The following is a 22,690-nucleotide window of genomic DNA, read 5'->3' as shown; positions in this document are numbered from 1 at the left end:
GTGTTCAAATATTTATTTTCCTCACTGTATGTATGTATATATGTATGTATGTATGTGTGTATGTATACATGTTAGTGGTGCTGCCAGTAGAAGAATATGGTACGCGCACATAGCAGAGCTTGCAAACTATGGCTTTTTTTTTCGACAAGGTTGACTCTCAACACTTCATCCGGTGTGTGTTTTTTTCTGGTTTGCAAGTCGACCGGACATGACAAGGGGGTGCGGCAGCATCGATGATTCCATTTTTTTATTTTTGAAGTTTGAGGCTGTGACTTAATTTTGGTCAATTTTGAATCCAAATTGTGACAACCTTAGTCAGGTAGTGATGTGGGCGGGACATTAAGCCAGACTCAGTGGTGAAAACCGAAGCAGAGGGCCAGACACAGAGCTGTAGCCAAATTAAAGTAGTGCAGTTTTTAAAGAATTCACTTTATTGGTTAACAGGCAAATAAAATGCAGATACGGAAAATCTGCAAACTGACAAAAAAATGACAGATTATTGCTGATAATCTGTCTATCCCTACCATAGTCCTCATAAACACACACAAATGATGCAAAATTAATTAGTTAAGTGATTCATTTTAGTCATAATTAATTAATTAATAATTCATTAATTGACGCAGCAACGCCATCAGCCGGCTTGAGTTGAGAGACGGGCCGGTTCAGACCGCTGCAATAATTTAATCTTGTTGTGAATCTTTGTTCTCAACTGGGCTTAATAAATTCACCCTATCAACTTCATATCCATATCAGGTGAAAATACCTCACAGCTTGTTTTTGTTGCCCGCACGCTATAATAGCAGTTTTTGTAGGTTTAAGTGTTTCTCTAAAACCTAAACTCTTCAGCGTTGGCTAACCGTGATCCCATTTGACAAGGCCTTGGCTTTTTGGGGTTGTTGTTGCACCATTCTGTTGTGTGATCACGTTTTCTACTCTTCAATACACTTTGATGAGCCGAGGAATACAAAAATGGCTTGAAAACCACCACCTACTGTTTTGCCCGACTGCAGAGTTCAATTCAAGCCTGCTCTCAGTCTGGCTCACAGGTCAACAGCTGGTTAATAGAAGTTATCCCTATGCTCTACAACTGTGTGGGTTGACATGTGAGAAGCTCTTTTGACACCATTCTTTCTGTGCAGCTGTGAGACTTATTATAACCTTGGCTTGCAGCATCTACTGAAGCAAAGAGTACATTGCGGTAGAGGAGAAAGTCCTCCTCCATTCCCTCTAATCCAGGGGTCTTTAATGTTTTTTAGGTCAAAGACCCCTAACTCGTACTAAGAGAGACAAGCAGGGACCCCCTACTACATATGTTGTGTAAAATGGAGTTGCATAATAAACAGCCTACAGTACACATACATTTTATGGTGCCTTACAATACTAAGCTATTAAAATTCTTTATTATTTACATTTTATCATGTTTAAATGTCAAACATACATGAAGTAGAGTGAGTCCTTAAGCTTAACTGTATCTGTGGATGGCTGCTGTAATGGCTACTTTGCTGATAATATGTTGGATTCATGTTAATGAATATTTTCAGACACATTTTAATTTCGGGATAAAAAAACGTTCAAAAAAGTATTACTCTTGTGTTGTCTTCACTTTCGAGACCCTCTTGTATCTCTTGGGACAAATTGACCCGGGGCTTATTTAGGTTTTTAAAAACAATTCTGAAATAAACTTTTACTTCATAATCTATTAACAAATATTGTCTTCGTCTCAATTTCAAAAAATTTAGATATCTTACAGTATGTTTAGGTTTAATTGTGTTCTACTAGACCACAGTTAAAAATGGAAGTGGGATTCGTTTTTCTTGTCATAAGGTATAATTTATGTAAAAAATTCACTATTGAAAAAACATAAGTGGTCATATCCAGAATAATTTTCTGAATTGAGTCCGGATTACATGTTTTTCACAGAAAATAAAGTGCGGCCGTTGATTTTCTGGGAGATTTTTTTTATATTTGTATTCATTTTCTTCTTGTAAAAATTTGAAATACCAATTTAAGGGTTAGACAATAATTTGGAAGTCATGGACTAGGGCTGGGTGATATAATGCTATTCTGTTGACATTAATATATATGAGGCTAGATATGTTCTTAAATTTGATGGATTTCTCACTATGATACAAAGGTCTTTTCCTGGTTTTTAAATTGATACATTATAGTAGTGGTGCAATTTTACTTACTAGACTGTTTTATAAGTTTTATTAATTGCCATCACCCACTTAGTCATTGCATCCACATTATTGGTGTATATTTACCACAAATCTCATTGTGTTAATATTTTTTGACTGCGCCAATAGTCAACCCTACAATATCTCTGCTATATAGACATTGCTGTATTCATTTTCCTATATCGCCCAGCTCTATTGTAGACCCCCGTTAAAGATCTCTGCTCCAATTAACTCTGCTCTCGCTCTCTCTCTCTCTCTCTCTTTCTCTCTCTCTCTATTCATAAATATATATATATATATATATATATATGCTTCTCTTTTGTCTCTCTTTCTTCTCCTTGCGCTGTCTGTCTTCACTTGTCTTCTTCTCTCCCTCCCTTGTCTGTGTCTAACTTTCTGTCTGAAACTCTCAATCTTCCAACCTAAGTCCTCTGAAGCTTCTCCTCCGTCCATCTCACCGTCCTCCCAGGCTGACAGAAGCCAACCGGAGGTGCAGGTCTTTCATGTTTTGTGTGGTGTGATGGTGTTTTGCTGTGGTTTGTTGTCAGGGTTTCCCCCAGAAAATTTGTTAGGCCCGGTGGTAAGTGTCTTTTTTTTTTTTGACGACGGCCTGCCTGGGGACAGTCACAGACTGACGGCAGCATTAATATAGAGCCAAATAGTTTCCGAGACAACAGAATCATGGACGGAACTGCAACATTGAGAATTTAAAAAAGCAATAACACAGATTTCATAGGGCTCTACGTTAAGTCAGTGCAGTATGCTAACTGGAGATTTGAAAATGTAACTATGCAGCCGAGCCGCCCCACCAAAACTAGTTTAAAAATGTCTTAAAAATACTTTCAAAGATGTTTCCCAGGCTTAGGCCTTGTGGGGGGCAACTTAGGTCCGGAGGGCCACCAGGCTCGTAATACACTGGGGGAAACCCTGGTTGTGGTGTTGTCATCATGTGCTTTGTCACAGTCATGTTGAGCCGAGTGAAAGGTCAGAGTAGTCAGGCTTGTAGATGATGATCCCCTGAAACTCATATCAAATCATTTCAGCCACTTTGATTTTAGCCTCATAGATAATTTAATCACTATGTCATACGTGTTTTGATAGTGTAGAAGATATAGTTATAGTCTTCTTTTTCAGACAGCCGTGTAAAACCCCATACTCAGGTAAATTTAAAGCTGTCTGTCTAAGGAAGCAGAGATCAGAGACATCTTCCACATTTCTTTTTGTACTTTTCCTTAGTTATTTTATGACACATTTACTAAACATTTGTAGCATGAAATCACAAGACCAAATCACAAATGCGAGTTCATCTGGAGCTCGGAAAAATCTTCCATTCCCCCTGCAATATCCATTTTAGTCGTTTACTTTCAATGTAATTTTACATGAGGGTTTAATGGGTGTATGTTCTATTTAGGTAGTCTGTGAACCCCTAACAGAAGACAATTTTTAAAATGATTGATAGATAAAAACAAAAACAATATACTGCATGAAGCGCGGTTGTGATTGGCCCAGCCAGGATCTGGCCGTCTGAACACGAGGTAACCAGAGGCAACTGCCAGAGCAGATAAAACAGGAGCTTGCAGATTCATCCTGTTCCCGGGCTAAAACAGTTGGTCTCAAACGATCCAAAATGAATACTTTGTTGAGGAGGAGCGAGCTTGTCTCAGTTTGGTTTGAAAATACTTTCGTCACCTGACAAACGTCACCTGAGATCACTTAGAGCACCTTTTAAAGGGTCTTTTTTTCAACCTGGGCCGTATTTTCCAATGTTTTTGTGTGTTAGTGACTGATAGGAACAACAATCTTTGAAATAGGTCCAGTATTATAGAGCCAGCATATTTTCACATGTAAAACGCAAACTATGTGTTTATTTCAACCAAAACTAGAGTTGTTGTGTTTGGAAAAATGGAAAACAACCCAAAAAGGCTTTTAGTAGTTTTATTTTGTTTCTGTCAACTTTGAATGAAGTGTATTTTAGAATGCTAAAATTACTGTTTATTTACATGGAGTCTGGTGGGTTTAGCAAATACAATTTCACAGATGTTTTTATATTTAAAAATATTATTTAAAAACACTTTAACAGAAACGTCGACCTCCTTACAAATCCTTCATAATGCTGTCAGAAACTGAGTTGGACCTCATTTTTCTTTATGTTCCAAACGGAAACTTGAACTCAGTCTAGAGCAAATAGAAGAGGCTAAACTTCTGGGTGTAATGATTGACAATAGATTGTGTTGGAACAACCACCTTGTCAGTTATTAAAAGGTGTGCAACAACACCACAGAAAGTTAAACAAGTTCTTCAGTTTGTTTTTTTAACATCTGGATTACTGCTCTGTGGTTCGGTCCAGCACGTTAGCAATTAATATAAAAAAACTACAAGTGATTCAGAATACAGCTGCATATGAGGCTCTCTTGGGGGGGGGGGTTTAGTTTAAATGTTGATAAAATGCATGAAAGCCTCTCATGCTTTAAAGTTAAAAATTGATTTGTGTAATCACTAATGTTTTTAATTTTTTTTTACATGTTCTAACAAACAAAACACCTTTTACTTGATATACAAGACTATCCTTTAGTACTGATACACATCATTATCCAACTAGGCATCCAGTAGGAGGTAGTTTTATTTTACCTAAAGCGAAAAAAAAAACAATTTAATGTTCAGTCAGGTACAGAGCAATGTGTGAATGGAACTCTCTCCCAAAGACTATCAAACAGAACACTCAGTATAGTTTTAAAAAACCACTTAAGACATATTAACTTCAAAAGAACTTAAATATTTAATCCCAAATTAGAGTTGCACTGCTTTTTGTTATCTTTTTTCTTAAAATAGATATATTCGGAGTAGTGTCTTTATTTTATTTTTTGTATTAATTGCATTAACTGTAAGATTTAATTATGAAATGTATTTTCAAATGTTATAATGTCTGTGTGTGTAATGTTTTAAAGAGTATTGTCACAAGAACAGATTGAAGGACCCCAGGAAGAATAGCTTTTAGCTTATGCTGAAGCTAATGGGGATCCAAATATAACAAACAATCTTAGAATAATTCATAATCTGAATATTAGCCTGCCAGTGGCAAAACAACCCCTTTTGTGAGCTACACAATTTCCCTAATACTTACATTGTAGCTTGTTATGCTGACTGCCGACTGCAGCGCTTATGCTTAATACCGAGCCATTGTCAAAGGCTGTTGTTCCCATCAGTCACTTAGACACAAAAACAGAGGAAAATGGGGACTAGGTTGAAAAAAACCAAGTTACCTTTTAAACTTTAAATATTAATACACTCAATGACATGAGTCAACCAACTTTTCTACATCATTTTAGACACTTTAGTCGTTTTACTAATACAAAAACGTACAATCCACTGACAGTTGTAGTGTTGTTTCTTTTCCCTCACAATGTTTTTCTCGCCAGGTGCAGCCGGGCTTGCAAATAGCCCTCACTGTCATTACCTAAAGCTGCTAGTAGTGTTCATTTTAACTGTCAAATGTAACCGCGCTAATAATGAGAAGCCTGGCACCTGATTGTTTTCTACATCACTCATTGCTAAAGTGTGGACAGAGAAAAAGTTCACGAATAATTGGTTTGAATGATGATCAGAACACAAATGCAGACAGACGCAGAACCAGGAGTTTGAATGTAACAGATTTTATTCAAAGTACTCAAGTTGCAAGTCCAGATTCCCACGGGGGAGGCAAGTCCTGGGGCCTCATGTATAAGCGTTGCGTACATATGAAAAGTTGAGTTGCACTGAATTCATGGCGATTGGTTGAATTTGTGTGAATTGCTGCGATCGCAACATTGCGAATTCCGGGAGGGACTGTCAATTACAACCGAATACTGATTCGTATTGGTGAATCTTTATACTATGTTTTGTGCTGTAGTTGAAAAACCAGGAATTTCAATCAATTTAGGCAGAACAGAGGCCCATATCTGAACTGGTCATGTGTAAACAGTAGCTATAGTTGCTTGTATTGCCCTGCCATGAAGTCTGTAGAAAAAATTTGACCCAGGCTTTCTCTGCATGACGGTTTTTATACAGTGCTGTGTTTAATTTATTATTTTGGTCCATAATTCTTAAGAAAAAGAACAAACATTGACCTAATGCATGCTCCCAGAAGAGTACAAGAGATAGTGACTGTAGAATAATAATACAAGCACTCAATGGTAGTTAAGTATTGATGGGAATGAAGTATTGTTTATGTTCTCAATGCAAATTATCATCATCATAAATAACTCTGAGCAGCCAGTAGATTAATCCCATTGAGAGTAGAGACAGAGGGACATACAGAGAGAAACAGACTGCTATTGTCACTTTAATGGCTAGATTGAAGGCTTCAGCCACTAAGCTTAAGCTCGTCTCTTTGGCAACCTGACAGTCAATAGCTATAGCCTGTTGGTAGCTGGCATCAGCAACCGCTCATTGACATATAACAAAGCAAGACAGAACCATTAACCTGGAAACACTCCATCAACTCTCCGCACACAATAACCTGCATTGTGAAGCGCATTAAAATCACATTAAAGAATGAGATCTAATTGTTTTCAACCTGCTATGAGGTACAAATCATTACCATTAGGCCTCTTGTTTCCTCCTTTAGAATATACTAATGGTTGTCGAATAGTGATTTAATGAAGAAAAATGCCGTCTTTCTGCCTGCTTAAGCAGTGTAATACGCTAATTATGATACTACAGGACAGAGACAGAGAATCAGTTATCACTGTGATATGTGTTGCAGAATTGGCTTGCTGCACCTTTACTGTTAGGTACATGAATGCATTATTAAATATGATAAAAAAGATATTTTTGGGGCATTTTCGGCCTTTAGTCTTGACAGGAAAACTGAAGAAATGAATGGGGAGAGAGAGGGGGGGATTACATGCAGTAAAGAGCCGCAGGTTGGAGTCAAACCAAGGTCCACTGCGTCGAGGAGTAAAGCTCTACATATGGACGGCCGCTCTACCAATCGAGCTATCTGGAGGTGTATGACAAAGAATCCTAATTAGTTTTCTGTGGGTGTTTGTTGATGGGAGTGCCTATGATTAGCTTTTCTCACATGTTATTGTGTCATGCTGTGTTGGACTTGCACTGGTCTTGGTCTAAACTACTCAAATTCTTGGTTTTGTCTTGGTTTCGATACACTCTGGTTTTAGTGATGATACTAGTTTAGTAGCATTTAGTAATGCCAGCTGTATAGTATATGCTGTTGCAAATATGCCATTGTCTTACACCATCCGTCTTATTTTCTTCACAGAAGGAGCGTGAAAAGAATAAAGAGGAGAAGAAGAAGGATGTTAATAAAGTGGAGAAACGCAACAACTCAAAGGTAAAAGTGATGTGCACAGTTAATAGACTACATGTGAGCTGAAAAGCGTAATTTGCCATAGGTTAAAGTTGAAATCTTGAATTGGCGTCACCCGTGGTTACTGTGGAATCAGCAAGTGTGGTTTAATACTACAGGTCCCAGAATTCAAGAGGCAGAAATACATCAAAAGAGCAACTGGTGAATCTGTGTACAATGCAGCCAGACAAACTCATACTGTTTTAGAGAGAGAGAGAGAGACTGAATGCATAGAAGTCTAGATAGGATTGTAAGGGAACTTTTTTCTAACAGCCATGTACATATTTGATTTTTTTACTTTTGAATTCTCCTAAAATTAGGAGGTTAGGTTGTAAATATAAATACAAAGGATGCAAAAACAAATAATCAAAATAAGCAACTTACAAATAGGTTGATGTGCACAATTGATGTTCACATTGCCTCTTCAAAGCGGACACAAGTGGGGTTACACTTTTCAAAACGTCACGCAGACTGCAGTTACCTAAAATATGATGGAGAGACTGACGTGCAGTTATTGTTACACTTCCGAGACAGACAGGAACACAGTGTTCTCTAAGCCCCGGTGACTGACTCACAGGCTGAGGTTTCAGGGCAAGGCAACTTTATTTCTATAGCACAATTTAGCAACAAGGGAGTTTAAAGTGCCTTACATAAAACATTAAAGAGCAATTAAAAACGGCCATGAAAATAAAACGGGCTAGAACAGAGTAAGATACAAACACAAGAATAAAAGTTGCAGAGCAGTAAATTAATGATTATTTGATCTAATAGGTTGGTGGTACGGGTTTGGGAGGGATGCTGCAGGTCTGAAGAGGCAAAAACTCATTTTCTGAGATCAAAGTAATAAAAAAACACATTTACAAGAAAACATTCTTATGGCAGAAATACAATAGAAGAGCAACTGGTGTATCTGTAACAAACTCATTTTGTTTTAATAAGACGCTCAATATTCATTGCAACCGCGATCAGTTTTTATGCTGCATACTGCACAAGTAGTATTACATCAGGCAGAATCAAGCTGCTTACCTTGCTAAGGAGTTGGAGGTGTGCAGCCTGTTATCTGTAGCTCTCACTGTGGTTGTTCCTATTGTTCCATTAATACCTGACATATTTGAAAGAGAGGAAAAATGACCCGGAGGACTAATACTTGGCGAGAATATTGCAGTGCAGTAACTGAACTTGATTCATATTTAATCAGCGCTGCCCAGCTCTGGGTTCTGATTGGCGCGCACACACACACACACACACACACACACACACACACACACACACACACACACACACAGAGAGACACACACACACACACACACACACACACACACACACACACACAGACACAGACGTACGCCCGGAGAGGAGCAAGCACTCATTTTGGGGTGGCTGTGGCTCAGTGGTAGAGCGGTTCAGACAGCTGCATTAAACCCCAAGTGGCCCCCGATGCTGCACCATCGGAGTTTGAATGGGTGTGAGTGTTTATCTGATGAGCAGATGTCACCTTGTACGGCAGCCTTGGCCACAGTGTATGAATGTGTGTGAATGGTGAATGGTTCCTGTATGATGTAAAAGCACTTTGAGTAGTTAAGACTAGAAAAGCGCTATATTATTTATATAGCGCTTTCAGTGCATGTACTGCCAACCCTGTAAATATTGACCTCCTACAGAACAAGAGGTATTATAGAACAGTGGTTTCAAAAAGGGGTCCGGGGTCCCCCAGGGGGCTTTAACAGAGTTCCAGGGGGTCCCTAGGAAATTAGAATGTTTTTGAACTCTAATTCCAACCTCAAGTTACACAATGACAGAATGTACATGACTATTTGGGCCATGGGTTTCAAACACTTACAGTATTAAAACTTCTAAAAACACAAGTCCTATGAAATGGGGGTCCATGGTCTGTGTAAGTTTAGGGGTCCTTGATGTGAAAAAGTTTGAAGATCATCTGGTCTAAAAGAAAGAAACATCACTGTACTTATTTAAGAAAAGGGGGTCACTGATCCCAAACTAATTATACACATCACTTTTTATATATCATATTCATGAAGGTTGAAGGCTCTCAGTAGTGGCTGAGAATTTTGTCTTTAAGACCTTGTGAATTTAGTTTTGACCATGAAAACTGGCCTGGTGGTGCAGTAACAAGAAGAGAAGTCAAACTGAGAGCAACCCTCTGACATTGATCATGCTCCATGTCCCATGCTGTTGAAGCCCTGCGAAGGCCAGAATGAGGACAAGAGTAGTGCTGCGTGTGTCAGTGTGCTGTTAATGAATGCATGATGTGTAACAACAGAGAGTCACTCCACCTCTGTGCTGCTGGGATCTTCAAGGGGAAACTCCACATACAGTCATGTCGTTCTCAGGTGCTTTAGCTTGGCTCGGTGAAACAGTATGGATAATTTCTCATACAAGCATCTCAAACGTGAACTATATTTAAAAAACTATGATCCGTCCGTGGAAGTGTGTTGGATCGTGTAAGTTGAACCTCGGCTCCATCAGACAAGTTAGATGTTTCCAATGTGTCTGTAAATATCTGCAAATTGATAGAAAGATTTATAAAAGACAAAATCACTGCTATGTTTAGAAAAAGTTTTGATATAAATAACTGAGTTGACCAGATTTAATAAATCCAGCTCAGTGTAGAATAAGAGCTGCATTTACTGACATGCGGAACAGAGGGTTTTCTCTTTGTGTGTGTGTGCTCTAAGGGGGAGCAACAACACTGAAGGAGTGAATGTGTGTGTTTCTGGGTCATGGTTAGTGAATTCTGAATATTTTCATGGCCTATGAAGCGGTGAGGGAATAATGTAGCTCTCAGCTGTGTGTGTGTGTGTGTGTGTGTGTGTGTGTGTGTGTGTTTGTGTGTGTTGAGATGCTCTACAGGGAAATGGAATGAAGGCTATGGGCAACTTTTCCCACAGAGTTACATGTAATGCGGTCTGTACTACTCTGTAGCATATCTTACTTTACCTCCATCTGCTCATAAACTTGATTTTTCAGCCTTTTTTACAGTTAAAAATGTGTTCACATTTCTTTTCTATTGCAATATCTTAATTTATGTTTTTACACATCTCTTCTTCACATACTATATGTATGCATTTAAAGGAGGATTGCACAAAAAACAAGGACATGTTAATTGTGGTTCGTAATGTCATGCTAGATTCACTAAGCGTCACACAATATAATAAAGTAGCTTGATTTCTTTCAGGTATTTAATGTGCTGTATTAGACAAAAACATACATTCCTATCTACAATTTTTAATCTGATGTTTCAGATTAATGTGTTACAGCCCTGGATGGCCCTAATGACCATGGATCCATCCAGCCATGAACCCTGTCATCTTGCCTCAGTTTCTAACTAATAAAGCTGTAAATTATCCCAAAATAATTGGAAAATAAGATGTCACGAAATATATTGCATTGCTACTGCTTATTATTTTTTACATTATTGATTAGTCTGCAGGTTATTTTATGTCAGCGATTTCATGAATTGCTTATTTTCACTAAATCCCAAACCTCTGCTGTGATGTGACGGACTAGTATGAATTAAAATGCTCTTTGTTAATAATAAGGAGCTTTTTCCACCAGTGAGGTACGTACTGTCCGGCAGTCCCAAAATGCACAATAAAACAACAGGCATCAGGTCTCTCATGTGTGTGTTTCACTTTACCTTTGTGCCTACGGTGTCCTTGTCCAAACTGGAATCCAATCATTAATCATCATATTGTCTTTGTACAACGGTCGGCAAACACGTGTGTGTCTGCTGTTAATCTCAGGCTTGTTTTCAGTGGCGCTGTAAAGTCATTGGTCTTTAAAATGTACTGTTACTGCTTACTTAAAGTTTTAGTGCGTAACTTTTAGATTTTAATAAATGTCTGTTACATTCAAGCCATTGCAAAATGAGTTGTTACAAAGCTAATTAAGACTATCAGCTCTCCAAAACTCTCTCTGTGTTTCTCAGTATGGCTATGTTGAGAAGATTTACTCCATTTACATTTACTTGAGTAAGTTTTTGAAAATTTTTTACTGCTAGGAGTAGTTTTAAATCACTATACTTTTACTTTTACTTGAGTAGATTTGTGAAGAAGAAACTATACTCTTACTCATTACACTATGCTGCCATGAGCTTGTTACTTTTCTTTTTACTTCTTTGTATGCTGGGGTCATTGTTTTTATCCCCCCCCGCATACGTGACTGTGTTTCACCAATCAATCGTCGTTTTGCAGTCTTGTCACGCGACCATACTCTGTTTAGTTTTACAGTCGTAGCAAAACTAAAATGTCTGAATCAACCGTCAGCAATGAGGACACAGACGTGGAGGAACACGTCCTCGCGTCCCCGGCCTCATAGCGAAAGCACGGTTACCTTTTAGGAAAAAGTTCGAAACAGCAGCTACATTATGTAGCGTCTTCTGTGTCGACCAAAACAAACGGACATGTCATCATTCAAAAACTCAACCTCTAACTTGAGTAAACATGTAGCGGTTATTTTTGTATATATAGGCTATATACACATACAGTATAAGTAAGTCTCTTCACATAAGCTATTTTGTAATTAATATATTCATTTTCAATTTATTTTATTGATTGGATGAACTATAATTTGAGTCATATTTTTCTGAAGTAACAGTACTTTTGCTTGAGTCAAATTTTTGGCTACTCTTCCCACCTCTGTCCTTCGCCATAAACAACATGAAATCAGGTAGAGGGTTAACTCTTCCTGCTACAGATTTCCCACCGTGGTCAGAAAGCACAGAGGAGACGCTTTGTCATCTCACTATGACTATGGAGTCACTACTCGCTCCGAAGCTAATCACCATCACTCTCTCACATCTCCCTCGCTCTATCACCCACTCCCCAACACACACACACGTGCCAGCTCCACGCTCAAACTGTGCACAAAAAGTATAAACAACAGGCCACACACGTAGGCTACGGCAAAAGCTCTGCATTGATCCTCCACACAACCATAAAACCTTAAGTTGTAAGGAAAAAAAAGAGATGAATGAGAAGCATAGAAGTCTTCCTGACTGAACTTCCGCTTTGCTTCTTATGAAGCCAAGTAAAACATAGTATGATTATTTGACTTTTGAATTCTCCCTAAATTTGGAGGTAAGGTTTAAAAATATGAAAGCAAAGGATTTTAATTTAAAAAAACATAGAAATGGGTTAATGTTAATTAAAATAAATGATGTTCTTACATAGGAATGCTACTATATACTGCTACTACTATATATACAATATATATTAATACAATACGCAAGTCTTTTCAAATTTCTATACTGAAAAGGCTGTACTGAAAGTATGTAAATTACCAAAATACATGTTAGTGTATCCAAAATACCTGTGGACATTCAAAGGTATGAACACATTTCCATAGCTTCAAATTTCAACTGTATTTTTTTTAATAAAACAGAGGTGTAGCTTGGTCTTCTCACATTTGCCATATGTACTGTAGTCATAAAAGCAAAATGGAGTCTACACAAGGGGAAAACTAATTTCCTTCCATTGTCGCTTCAATCTGTGCCACTTGTCAGCAAGAAGAGTGCAGCAGCAGTTTAGACTTAGACAGACAGACCGCTATAATATAAAAGGAAAAACTGACCAGGGGCTGAAACGCACTGTTGTAAAGTGGCCGATGCTGCAGCAAAACAAAACCTCCCCTAAACACGTTGGGTTGAACGTGGAGCATCACGGCTATGAATAAGTGGTTGCTGGTATATTTGGTATATTATATTTTAATCTCATCAAAAGCAATCTGCATGTGATTAGTTCCAGTCGATGAAAATTCATTACCTCCAGTCTCTTTGTATATTGTTGCCCCGTCTTCCCGTATGAACACTCTAACACTCGGGTAGCTCGGGGCCGCCTCACAGCAGGTACGCACAGCAGATTAGTGATGTCATTATATAGCTTGGGCACCTCGCTTTGGGAACACCGCGGCTACCATTAACCTACCTTAAATCAGGGTGGGGAAACTCAGCTGCTCTTAAGCAAGGTCTTTAACCCCTTTGAAGCAGATCAAACTGTGGTCGTACTGGGCAGCTTCTAGGTGTGAATGTGATCAGGGCTTTCCTGAAAAAGAGGGTCTTCCTCTTGGTGAAACTCCAGATTGCTGATTTCCGTCGCTGCGCTATCGTCACCGTTTAAAGCCCGCCTCAACGGTTGTGATTGGTGCCTCAATAAAAAATTGGGAATGGGCTCTTGGCCAGACTGACTTCCAGAGCAAATCTCAAATTTGCTGCATGTTCATCAGTGTTTTCTCAGGCTATAATTTCAGAGCTAATTGAAGTATTTGAATACTGGAGTCATTTTTGTTCTTTAAAGATTCTTTTTTGGGGCTCTTTTTTCCCTTTATTATAGTGATGCAGTACAGTGCATAGACTGAAAAGGGGGAGAGAGAGAGATATGGGGGGTGACACATAGTAAAGGCCTGCAGGTCGGATTCGGACTCAGCCAAAATTGTGCAAACGCTCTTACTGGGGGAGCTAGAGGCCGCCCCAGAATGCTGGAATCTTTAACTCAGCTTGATGAAGATGGACGGACTCTCTGATATTGAAACCTCTGTCTGCCCAAACTAGGTCCCCTGGGAGCAAATGGGTTTAAACATTACTTACCTCTGTGGTGAACTTATCACTTGTGCGGCCTCCCATCCATTGGAAATGAAAGGAATTGAGCCTTGTGGGCAGATGGCAATTAAATATTTCATTGTCTGGTGAGACTTGTATGTTGAGGAACACTGAGCACTGGCTAGTAAGTTCTCCATAAATATTTCAAAATACTCAATAATGCAAACAGTCTTTTCAAAGTTTCTGTTCCTAAATGCATATGGAAGAGATTTTGTTAATGATTCCCTATTAGGATAGAGAATTAGACTTGGCACCAATCTGCAATACCTTAAGTCAGTACAGTGTTTGAAAAGCTTTGAAACAGTGGTTGAATCAACGACAAATTAGGAAGCCAAAAAATCATGACACACATTCATTCTCATGTTAATTAAAGCCAGCATGTACTGCTGAAATGATGTTAGGGCTTAGATTTGAGATAGTGAGTTACGAAATGAAACTGCCATTAAGAGCAGAGTTGGGTAGCAACGAGTTACAATTACTCCGTTACTTTTACTTGAGTAGATTTGTGAAGAAGAAACTGTATTCTTACCCCTTTACTATACATTAGGCTATTCCGTTACGTTTCTTTTTACCTCTTTGGTATTCGTCAGTGTTTTTATTCCCCCCGCGTACGTCTCATTTTAATGTTTTATTTTGACAGAGACAGTGACCTCCGCTAAAGGCTCTACCACATGACTGTGTTTCACCAATCAATCGTCGTTGTGCAATCTCGTCATGTGACAAAACGGACATGAGAGCATTCAAAAACTCAAGCTCTAACTTGAGGAAACATGTAGCGGTAATTTTTGTTTTTGCTGTGGATAGTTGAATGTTTGTCTTTTAGGTTACATATGTTATGAAAATTTCCTATATATATATATATACAGTATCATCCAAATCCAAAGGTTTGTAATTAATAAATTATTTTATTTTATTTTATTGATTGGATGAACTACGATTTGACTTTTGATTATTTTGTATTTTTGTCTGTCTGATTGAATGCTTGTGTTAAGAAATAAATCAGACGTTAATCTACTCAGTACTTGAGTATTTTTTCTTTTACTTGAGTCATATTATTCTAAAGTAACAGTACTTTTACTTGAGTACAATTTTGGCTACTCTAACCATCTCTGATTAGTAGTGAATATATTTGTAAACCAATGAGATAATATCCTTTTTATCATTGTTATGTGGACTCATCTCATTCAGTGCAGTTCTATTGATTTTCTCCATTAACACAATTTCAGTTCTCAGAGCTTGGCATTCCAACTCAAGAGATTGAATGTGTTTCTTAAAATTTTTACTCTCGCATGGTGGCATTGCTGGATCGTCATTTTCATCGGGAAAAAATGTAATAACTTCTTTTTTTCAAGTCCTTTGTTAATGTTAAATTCCTTCACCTGGTCTGCAGTAGGACGCTAGCTGTTGTTTTGACAACAGTCTGTCAGATCTATTACTGCTGCAGCTGATGGCTTTACTGCTTTCTCTATCCTTTGAAATTTGTTCCTCTGTCCTCTATTGAATACGTCTCACCTCAGTCTTCTTTCACTCTTCTCTACTTCCAATCCCAGAGTCTTGGGATGGAACATTATTGAAGATTGAAGGAACGTAGTCAGGTGACAGAGGGTTGTCACTCTTTTTTCTTAAAACATTAGTACATAAATGTCATGCAACATTCTAATTAGTATGTGGCTTCTTTTAGGTTAGCTAACGTTAGTCGAAAACCATGCCATACTGTATAGGTAGAACTTAAACGGTTGGGGCTAGAAAGGAATACAACTACGCTCGGAAAGTGCGCAAAATTACAATAAATCTCTCAAAAGCTAAGCTAATAGAATAATATAATTTTAATATTTCAATCCAAACCACAAGCTTTTTCCTAAACTTAACTCCTTAAACATCGTTTGCTGCCTAACGTGAACTTAATTTTTGGCGCCGGAGCTGTAGCAGCAGTGCTTCTTTTCTCTCTTCTCCTGTAAAAGATGAAGAGACGAAGTTTGTAACAGGAGAACAGGAATGGAGAGATATTTCCTTCTTGATAGAGCTGTGTAGATTTGATTATTACTTTATGTTATCACAATTATTATTATTACTTCAACTTTAGCTACTTACGTCACAGAATATGTTAAAAATTACATTTTTGGGCATGTATTCTGTAACGGAATACATTTTGAAAGTATCCTTCCCAACACTGTTTGTGAATATAGGTGTGTGTTGCCCCTAAGCCCACACACCGGTGGCATCTCGGGATACACCACTACACCACTATTTCCTACAGTTGTTTTGTACAAGTTTGTAACACATTTGGAACATTTGAAACTGTAGTGATTGTGTATCTTACTAGGCTACTTAGCCTTACTAGCCTCAATTGTAAGAAACCGTTAGGCTGTTTGATAGCTAATGTTACATAAATAAGATATTTCTGTTACGTTACCTGAAATGAAGTGCTCACAGCATAACCAAAATCCATTGTTTGTGTAGCTCGGTTATTTTCTGTCTGCTTCTAACATGTTTTATGGCAGCAATCCAGTTACTTCTTCTCTTGGGATCTTTTAGGAATCATATGAAATGCATCACAGACGTGCCCATTGGAGAATCAGAGTAGAGTCTACCTTGGGTGCTAACATGGCACTTCTCTGTCAATATCTGTGTGTGAAAAACAGAGGAAAAGGAAGAAAGACTCTGCAGCTACTCAGTTGACCTGCGGGTATATTACACACTGAGGTATATGTGTTTCTTAGAGTGCTTTAACGCCTACCTTGTTTGGTTCCGGAACTTCAGACTTTTTAGTTTGAGCCAAACCAAAATAACAGGTGTGAAACCTCCCGTGGACCACTGTCCAGACCAGACAGATGACATTTGGTCCGACCAAAAGAGGTAGTCTCGGTCCGAATCAAACTGAACCAGGGTCTGGTTTGTTTCTAGTGAAATGATTTTTGGGATGGTTTGGACTTTTGGACTGAATACAAGAAGTTCTGGCAGGCTATTGTCGTGTCATAGGAGAAGCGTAGAGTAACGTGAGCCGCAGCTCACCTATGTGATGACAACAGGACGTAGTTATGTCATGAAGAGATCTTCAGTAAGCTTGCAGAACTGCAGTGTGACACCAAACAAACCGCATCACATGTATACTATCTAACAAAAACATGAACCTTGGTTCAGACTTTCAGGTGTGAAAAGGCCCATATAATGTATGCAAGAATAAAAATATGTTTTTCTTCCTCCTCACCATCTGACCGTGTCAAGGAGATATATGAGAACATTTCTTGTGTGTGTGTGTGTGTAAGAGAGAGAGCGAGTAAGAGAGAGTGAGACTCTTCAGTCCAGGTGTATGCTGACGTGCTGAAAACATCTTTCCCCTTGCGTTCTTATCACTCATTTTCCTTTTCTTTCTGCTCATCTTGCTCTCTCTTCTCCTGTTCTCACCCTTCAGTCTGCTGTGTTTTTTTTACCGCTCTAGGAAACAAAGACATACAGTACCATCACGACACATCTCTAGCACCTCTTTCATCTGTGAATGCAGATAACATAATGTACATATCTGCGAGGAGATACTGGATGGAGCAGTCCAGGCGTTGATCAGCAACATATTTCATTTCCTTTTGCATCCCTTCATTTCCTTTCTTTCTCAAATAGGTTGACACAAACAGCACTTGGGCTTTTCTTTGCTCTTATTAAAATTCAAAAAGTGTAATATACTGTGAATGCACCAGCTACTGAACAAATGGGTCTAAGGGAAAAAAAGTCTAAGGGAGGCTACAATCAATATGGACTTTTCTAGGATGTGTTGTTGGATTGCAGCTATAGAGAGAGAGAGAGAGAGAGAGAAGATTGTGGTGATCTTCTATATTTATACATCTGTCATTTTTTTGCAAGAGAAATAGTTAAGGGAATTTTAATGTTTCTCACAGTTTTTTGTTCATATTGGTCCATTGAAACCTTTAGATTGTGATGATTATGTGATGATACATGCATTCTGTAAGTCTTTTAAGTCTGATGTAATTTAAATGAGTTCATATTAGCGATTCCTGCACGGAGACATTGCAGTATTTAGTGAAGTTAGTAAATATCTATCTATTGATAGTTATATAGTTGGAGGAATCACAAGAGACAATAAAAATGCAATGGGCTAACTTTTAGCCCACAGCATGTGTCGAGCTGGATCTTAGCATCGATGCGACCAGAATCATCTTTTTCCTGTGCTGGATCTTGTGTTACCTCCACTCCCCCAGTTTGGAACACAGTGTTTCAGCTCTGTTCTGTTAAAATCTGAAGCCTTAAATCCAATCATAGAAAGCACTGATGTCATCATCAGGTTTAAGTTAAAACTATTTTATTTTTTACAGCCTAATATAAGGGTCATGGGTATTATTCACGACACCTTTATAAAAGCATTTTATGGTCCAACTTGTTGGCTGTAAACACAGAGTATAAACACAGCCGTGAATATAAACACAGCCGTGAATATGCTTGGAATGTAGAATGGTCGGCATTTAACAGTCACAAACTCCACCAGTGGTTAGCAGTAGTTGGATAAAAGCACCCCATGTCTGCACCAGTCTGTGTCCGTGTTAACACAGCCCACCTCCACAAGTCTTACACGCCAGAGCAGCATCTGCTAGGAAGGCTAGCACACCTGGTAGCTAGATAGTGGATTCTGGTACACTGTTGTTCAGCCATGTTTCCACAAAAACAAAACCACAGTTTCAGTTTCACTGAAATTGGATGTAGTCCAGTTTGTTGTTTAATGATCGGACACTTGCAAGCAGGATGGATAGGACAGGTGGCCGTCTAGCCTTAGTTTTCCACCTAGCTAGAACTCCTGCCCTCGTTGATGTCCCCTTACCCGGCTTGTGGCATTGGGCGACACTGCTGGCTAAGATGCTTGTCCCAGTAGCAGGAGAAGCTTGCGTAGTGGGTCGAGGATTCCGTCTGTAATAACGTTTTTTTTTATACATAGGTAGTTTAAATGCACATAATTGTAAAAGTTTGCTTCTCAAAAGAGAGTGCTGTAGCTTAGCTCCAAGATGGCTGACACTCGACTTGCTTTGGGTAAAGAGTCCAACCCTCTATGGGCAGGTTGAAAACATGTAGAACTAGCTGGCTTGTAGTCCACAGGCGCTGGGCGAAAATGCGATGGAGGCTGTATTCCATTTGTTCCAAATAAATAAATTCCAACATTTAAAAAATTTGCTATTTAAAACCGTTACATTGTTATAATCAACAATCAAGTTAATTCACTATTTAAATAAATTAAGGCAACTCCATGCATTTCCCTGAAGCCCCAATATGAGCAAAAATGAGCTTTTTGCGTGATCACTGATAGAGGTAGAGATTGAGCCGAAACAATGAAGCCAGGGCAAGAATGTGTTTCTATTCCAACCGCCTTTCACATTAAAGAAAGAACAGGGAGAAGGAAAAATAAATGTGCAGTGCAACTTTTGCTTGCAGCAACCAACCTCCTTACAGCGTCTAAATTACTCCACCTCAAATCTGAAGCATCTTAAAGGAAGTTATTTTTTTAATTTATATTAGCCAAGGGTAGTCATCTGCTGTGGTTTTAGTGGTCACCTTGCTATTTTCTAGTTGTATCAGGTAGCTACCCGCTTAGTTGACGATAACTTTACATTCTCCTATGTGCTGTTAATAGCCCCAGAGCCGTTGAAACACTGACTAGCCCTGTTTGACATGCTAGCTAACGTTAGCTAAAATTTGCTTGTGGTAGCAAGACTGCAGTTATATTTTTGTAGAAGGCTATGCAGTTCGGGACTACAAATACAAACATCTATCTGCTTGTTCATGTACACATTCAGCCAGTTGGATCAGAAGAACACACCAGGATAGGCATGTTTAGTAAGCAGTATTTGAACGCTGCATTCCTCCACTTATAAATGCAATTCAACAAGTAATGCAATTATTCAGAAAACGTTACTCAGATTGAGTAACGTCACGGAATATGTTAAAAATTACATTTTTGGGCATGTATTCTGTAACGGAATACATTTTGAAAGTATCCTTCCCAACACTGGTTGTGAGTATAGGTGTGTGTTGCCCCTAAGCCCACACACCGGTGGCATCTCGGGATACACCACTACACCACTATTTCCTACAGTTGTTTTGTACAAGTTTGTAACACATTTGGAACATTTGAAACTGTAGTGATCGTGTGTCTTCTGTGTGACTGCGTTCAAGATGTGTGTGAAGCATCCATGTTTTGCCAAAAAATACACTTGATACATTTTAGCAAATTCCTTTAAAATTTTCACTGCATACATATATTAGCGTAAGTCTAGACAGACGTGGACATAAACTGCATCAACTTTGAAGGCTGATACTTTTAAAACACATCAAACGCTCTCCTAACAGACCAGATACATTCTTTTTGTGTTTTCAGCCGAAGGGCAAACTGACGTATCTTTTACGGTTGTAAATGACAGGAGGAACTCTTGGATATGCTGGGCACTTAAAATACTAGTCTGCTTAGCCATCTTAAATGAAATGGCACCTCTTTATCAGAGGCAATTGTCTGATTAGAAATGAAATATATAGAGCAGTCAAACTTATAGCTTATATCGATAAAACTGCTACAGTTGTTGCAATGAAGGATGACAGTCATGCATATGCTCATTCAGCATGACACACACACACTAGAATATCCAGACACACTAGAATATCAAGTAGTCTATCTTTTCTCTCTGTATTCAAATGAACCATTTTTATTCAGCTTGATTGGGGTTGTCAAAGCTCAACTTTGTGTCCTTCTCCTCACTTCCTACCCAGTGACTGGCGCTAATTAGACAACAGCTCTGATTGGAAGCTGACGTGTGTGTGTGTGTGTGTGTGTGTGTGTGTGTGTGTCTGTGTCTGTGTCTGTGGGTGGGTGTCTGTGTGTGTGGGTGTGGGTGGGTGGGTGTGTAATGTTAAATGTGAAACTTTGCTGCCCCTGTTTTGGTTTAAAAACACCGGAGTCGCTTTGTAGCCTATACGGGCATGAACGGAGAACTTTGGAAACAACGCATGTCAGTCGGTTTTATCAGTTGTGTAGATTTACATATCTTTCAGTAACAGTTCCAACTCATCATCTCCCCGAGGTAATAAATCCCTGCTCTTAATTTTCACCATTCTCCAAAGTATTTTCAACTTTCACTTCATGATTATCAACTGCAGAGAAACGTCCGACTACCTAGGTTTTCTGCCGCCTTCCGTCATTTGTTACTTTCAGTTACAGTTCAACCTTGTCTGTAGTCTTATAATGTAACAAAGTTAAAAATACATTGCTACTGTACTGTAATTTTTTACGTATCTGTACTTCGTTATTTATTTTTCCCGGAAACTTTTACCCCACTACATTTCCTAAATAAAATATATATTTATACTCCACTATATTTCCTCTTTGTATCTTAGTTACTCCTTACTACAAAATAAAATCTGAAGGAATTTGTCACACTGGAAAAATACAGGTTTGCGGAATCATCACCAGTTGGTGACTTAATGCCTGTTTGTTGCCAAGCGGCAAAAAAAAACATAGGCAGAGATGGGAAGTAACGAAGTACAAATACTTTGTTACTGTACTCAAGTAGAGTTTTCTGATATTTTTACTTTACTTTACTATTTATTGTTGTGGCGACTTTTTACTTCTACTCCTTACATTTTAACCCAAATATCGGTACTTTCTACTCCTTGCATTTTACAAAATTGGCTCGTTACTTTTGTTTTTACAAGAGGTTGTTATATCGGACAATAGCGCGGACAGGCGCCACACACCGCGAGCGGGTGCGTGCGCCATACGGAGAAAAAAGTGAGAGAAATGAAAAGGAGACTAGCTGTCCGGAGGATAACCAGCTGAGATTGTGTGTGTGCCTCTTTGAGAACTGTAAGTCGTATAACTCATGTTGTCAGTTCACTGTTCATTTAGGCCTGTTTTTGGTCTATAGTTCTTCACATTTAAAGTAAGTTAGCTAGTGGTTTGGGTGTGGTCTTCACCTGTTAGCTAGGTTGCACGTTGGTCTTAATGAAGCATCAACACTTTCACTAGCTTTATTCGCATGAGTTTTTTTTTTTTGGACCAAACTTCAGATACTGTAATTCAATTGACAAGTGGATGGAAACTTAGCTAGACAGAAGTTGTCTCCGTCTGTTTTAACAGAAACACCTGGGGTGAAGTTGGAAACCAAAATCAGCTTTAATCCAGTCCTAATCTAGTTCACAACTTTCACATCATTTCACTGGAGTTATCCTTATTATTGTTTACGTCATCAATACCATATTCAAATAACTAAAACAACTCAATAGATTCAGCATTCTGCAATAATTCACAGCAAATAATTGGGGCTTGATGGCACTAACGTTAGCACATAGTAGTATGGATGGTGTTAACGTTAGCACATAGTAGTATGGATGGTGTTAACGTTAACACATAGTAGTATGGAGGGCCGACATAATTGAAAATGAAAAAAAAGCAAGACATTCCCATCATCCTCAGCCTTATCTGAGAGGGATGTTTGAGACAGAAGGCATCAAGAAGGACTCCTGGCCAATGTGCTGGGGAACTTCTTCATTAATGTCTGTTTAGTC

The 22,690-nt window shown here is 38.6% G+C and overlaps 1 protein-coding gene and 1 long non-coding RNA gene across 5 annotated transcripts in view; both read left to right on the top strand.

Moving 5' to 3' along the window:
- The window catches only part of smap1 (small ArfGAP 1), a 154,270-nt gene that overhangs the window by 60,691 nt on the left and 70,889 nt on the right, over positions 1 to 22,690 (top strand). For 2 of the 4 annotated variants that reach the window (XM_034898285.1, XM_034898286.1), the window contains exon 5: positions 7,435 to 7,506. The exons of 1 other annotated variant lie outside the window; for it this stretch is intronic. In XM_034898285.1, the coding sequence (XP_034754176.1) occupies positions 7,435 to 7,506 (72 nt within the window). Of the gene's footprint in view, positions 1 to 2,597; positions 2,668 to 7,434; positions 7,507 to 22,690 lie in introns of all 4 variants that reach the window. One more of the 4 variants, XM_034898288.1, reaches the window with a different exon arrangement.
- On the top strand, positions 12,016 to 14,479 carry LOC117960412. Its single transcript, XR_004660143.1, has 3 exons — positions 12,016 to 12,027; positions 13,060 to 13,064; positions 14,377 to 14,479. It is a non-coding gene; the product is annotated as an uncharacterized LOC117960412 (long non-coding RNA).

This window comes from Etheostoma cragini, chromosome 17 (genome assembly GCF_013103735.1).
Source record: "Etheostoma cragini isolate CJK2018 chromosome 17, CSU_Ecrag_1.0, whole genome shotgun sequence".
In the NCBI taxonomy this organism is placed as follows: domain Eukaryota; kingdom Metazoa; phylum Chordata; class Actinopteri; order Perciformes; family Percidae; genus Etheostoma; species Etheostoma cragini.
Note: the sequence above shows the minus strand (reverse complement) of the source record. Positions and strands in the feature narration are given on the sequence as shown.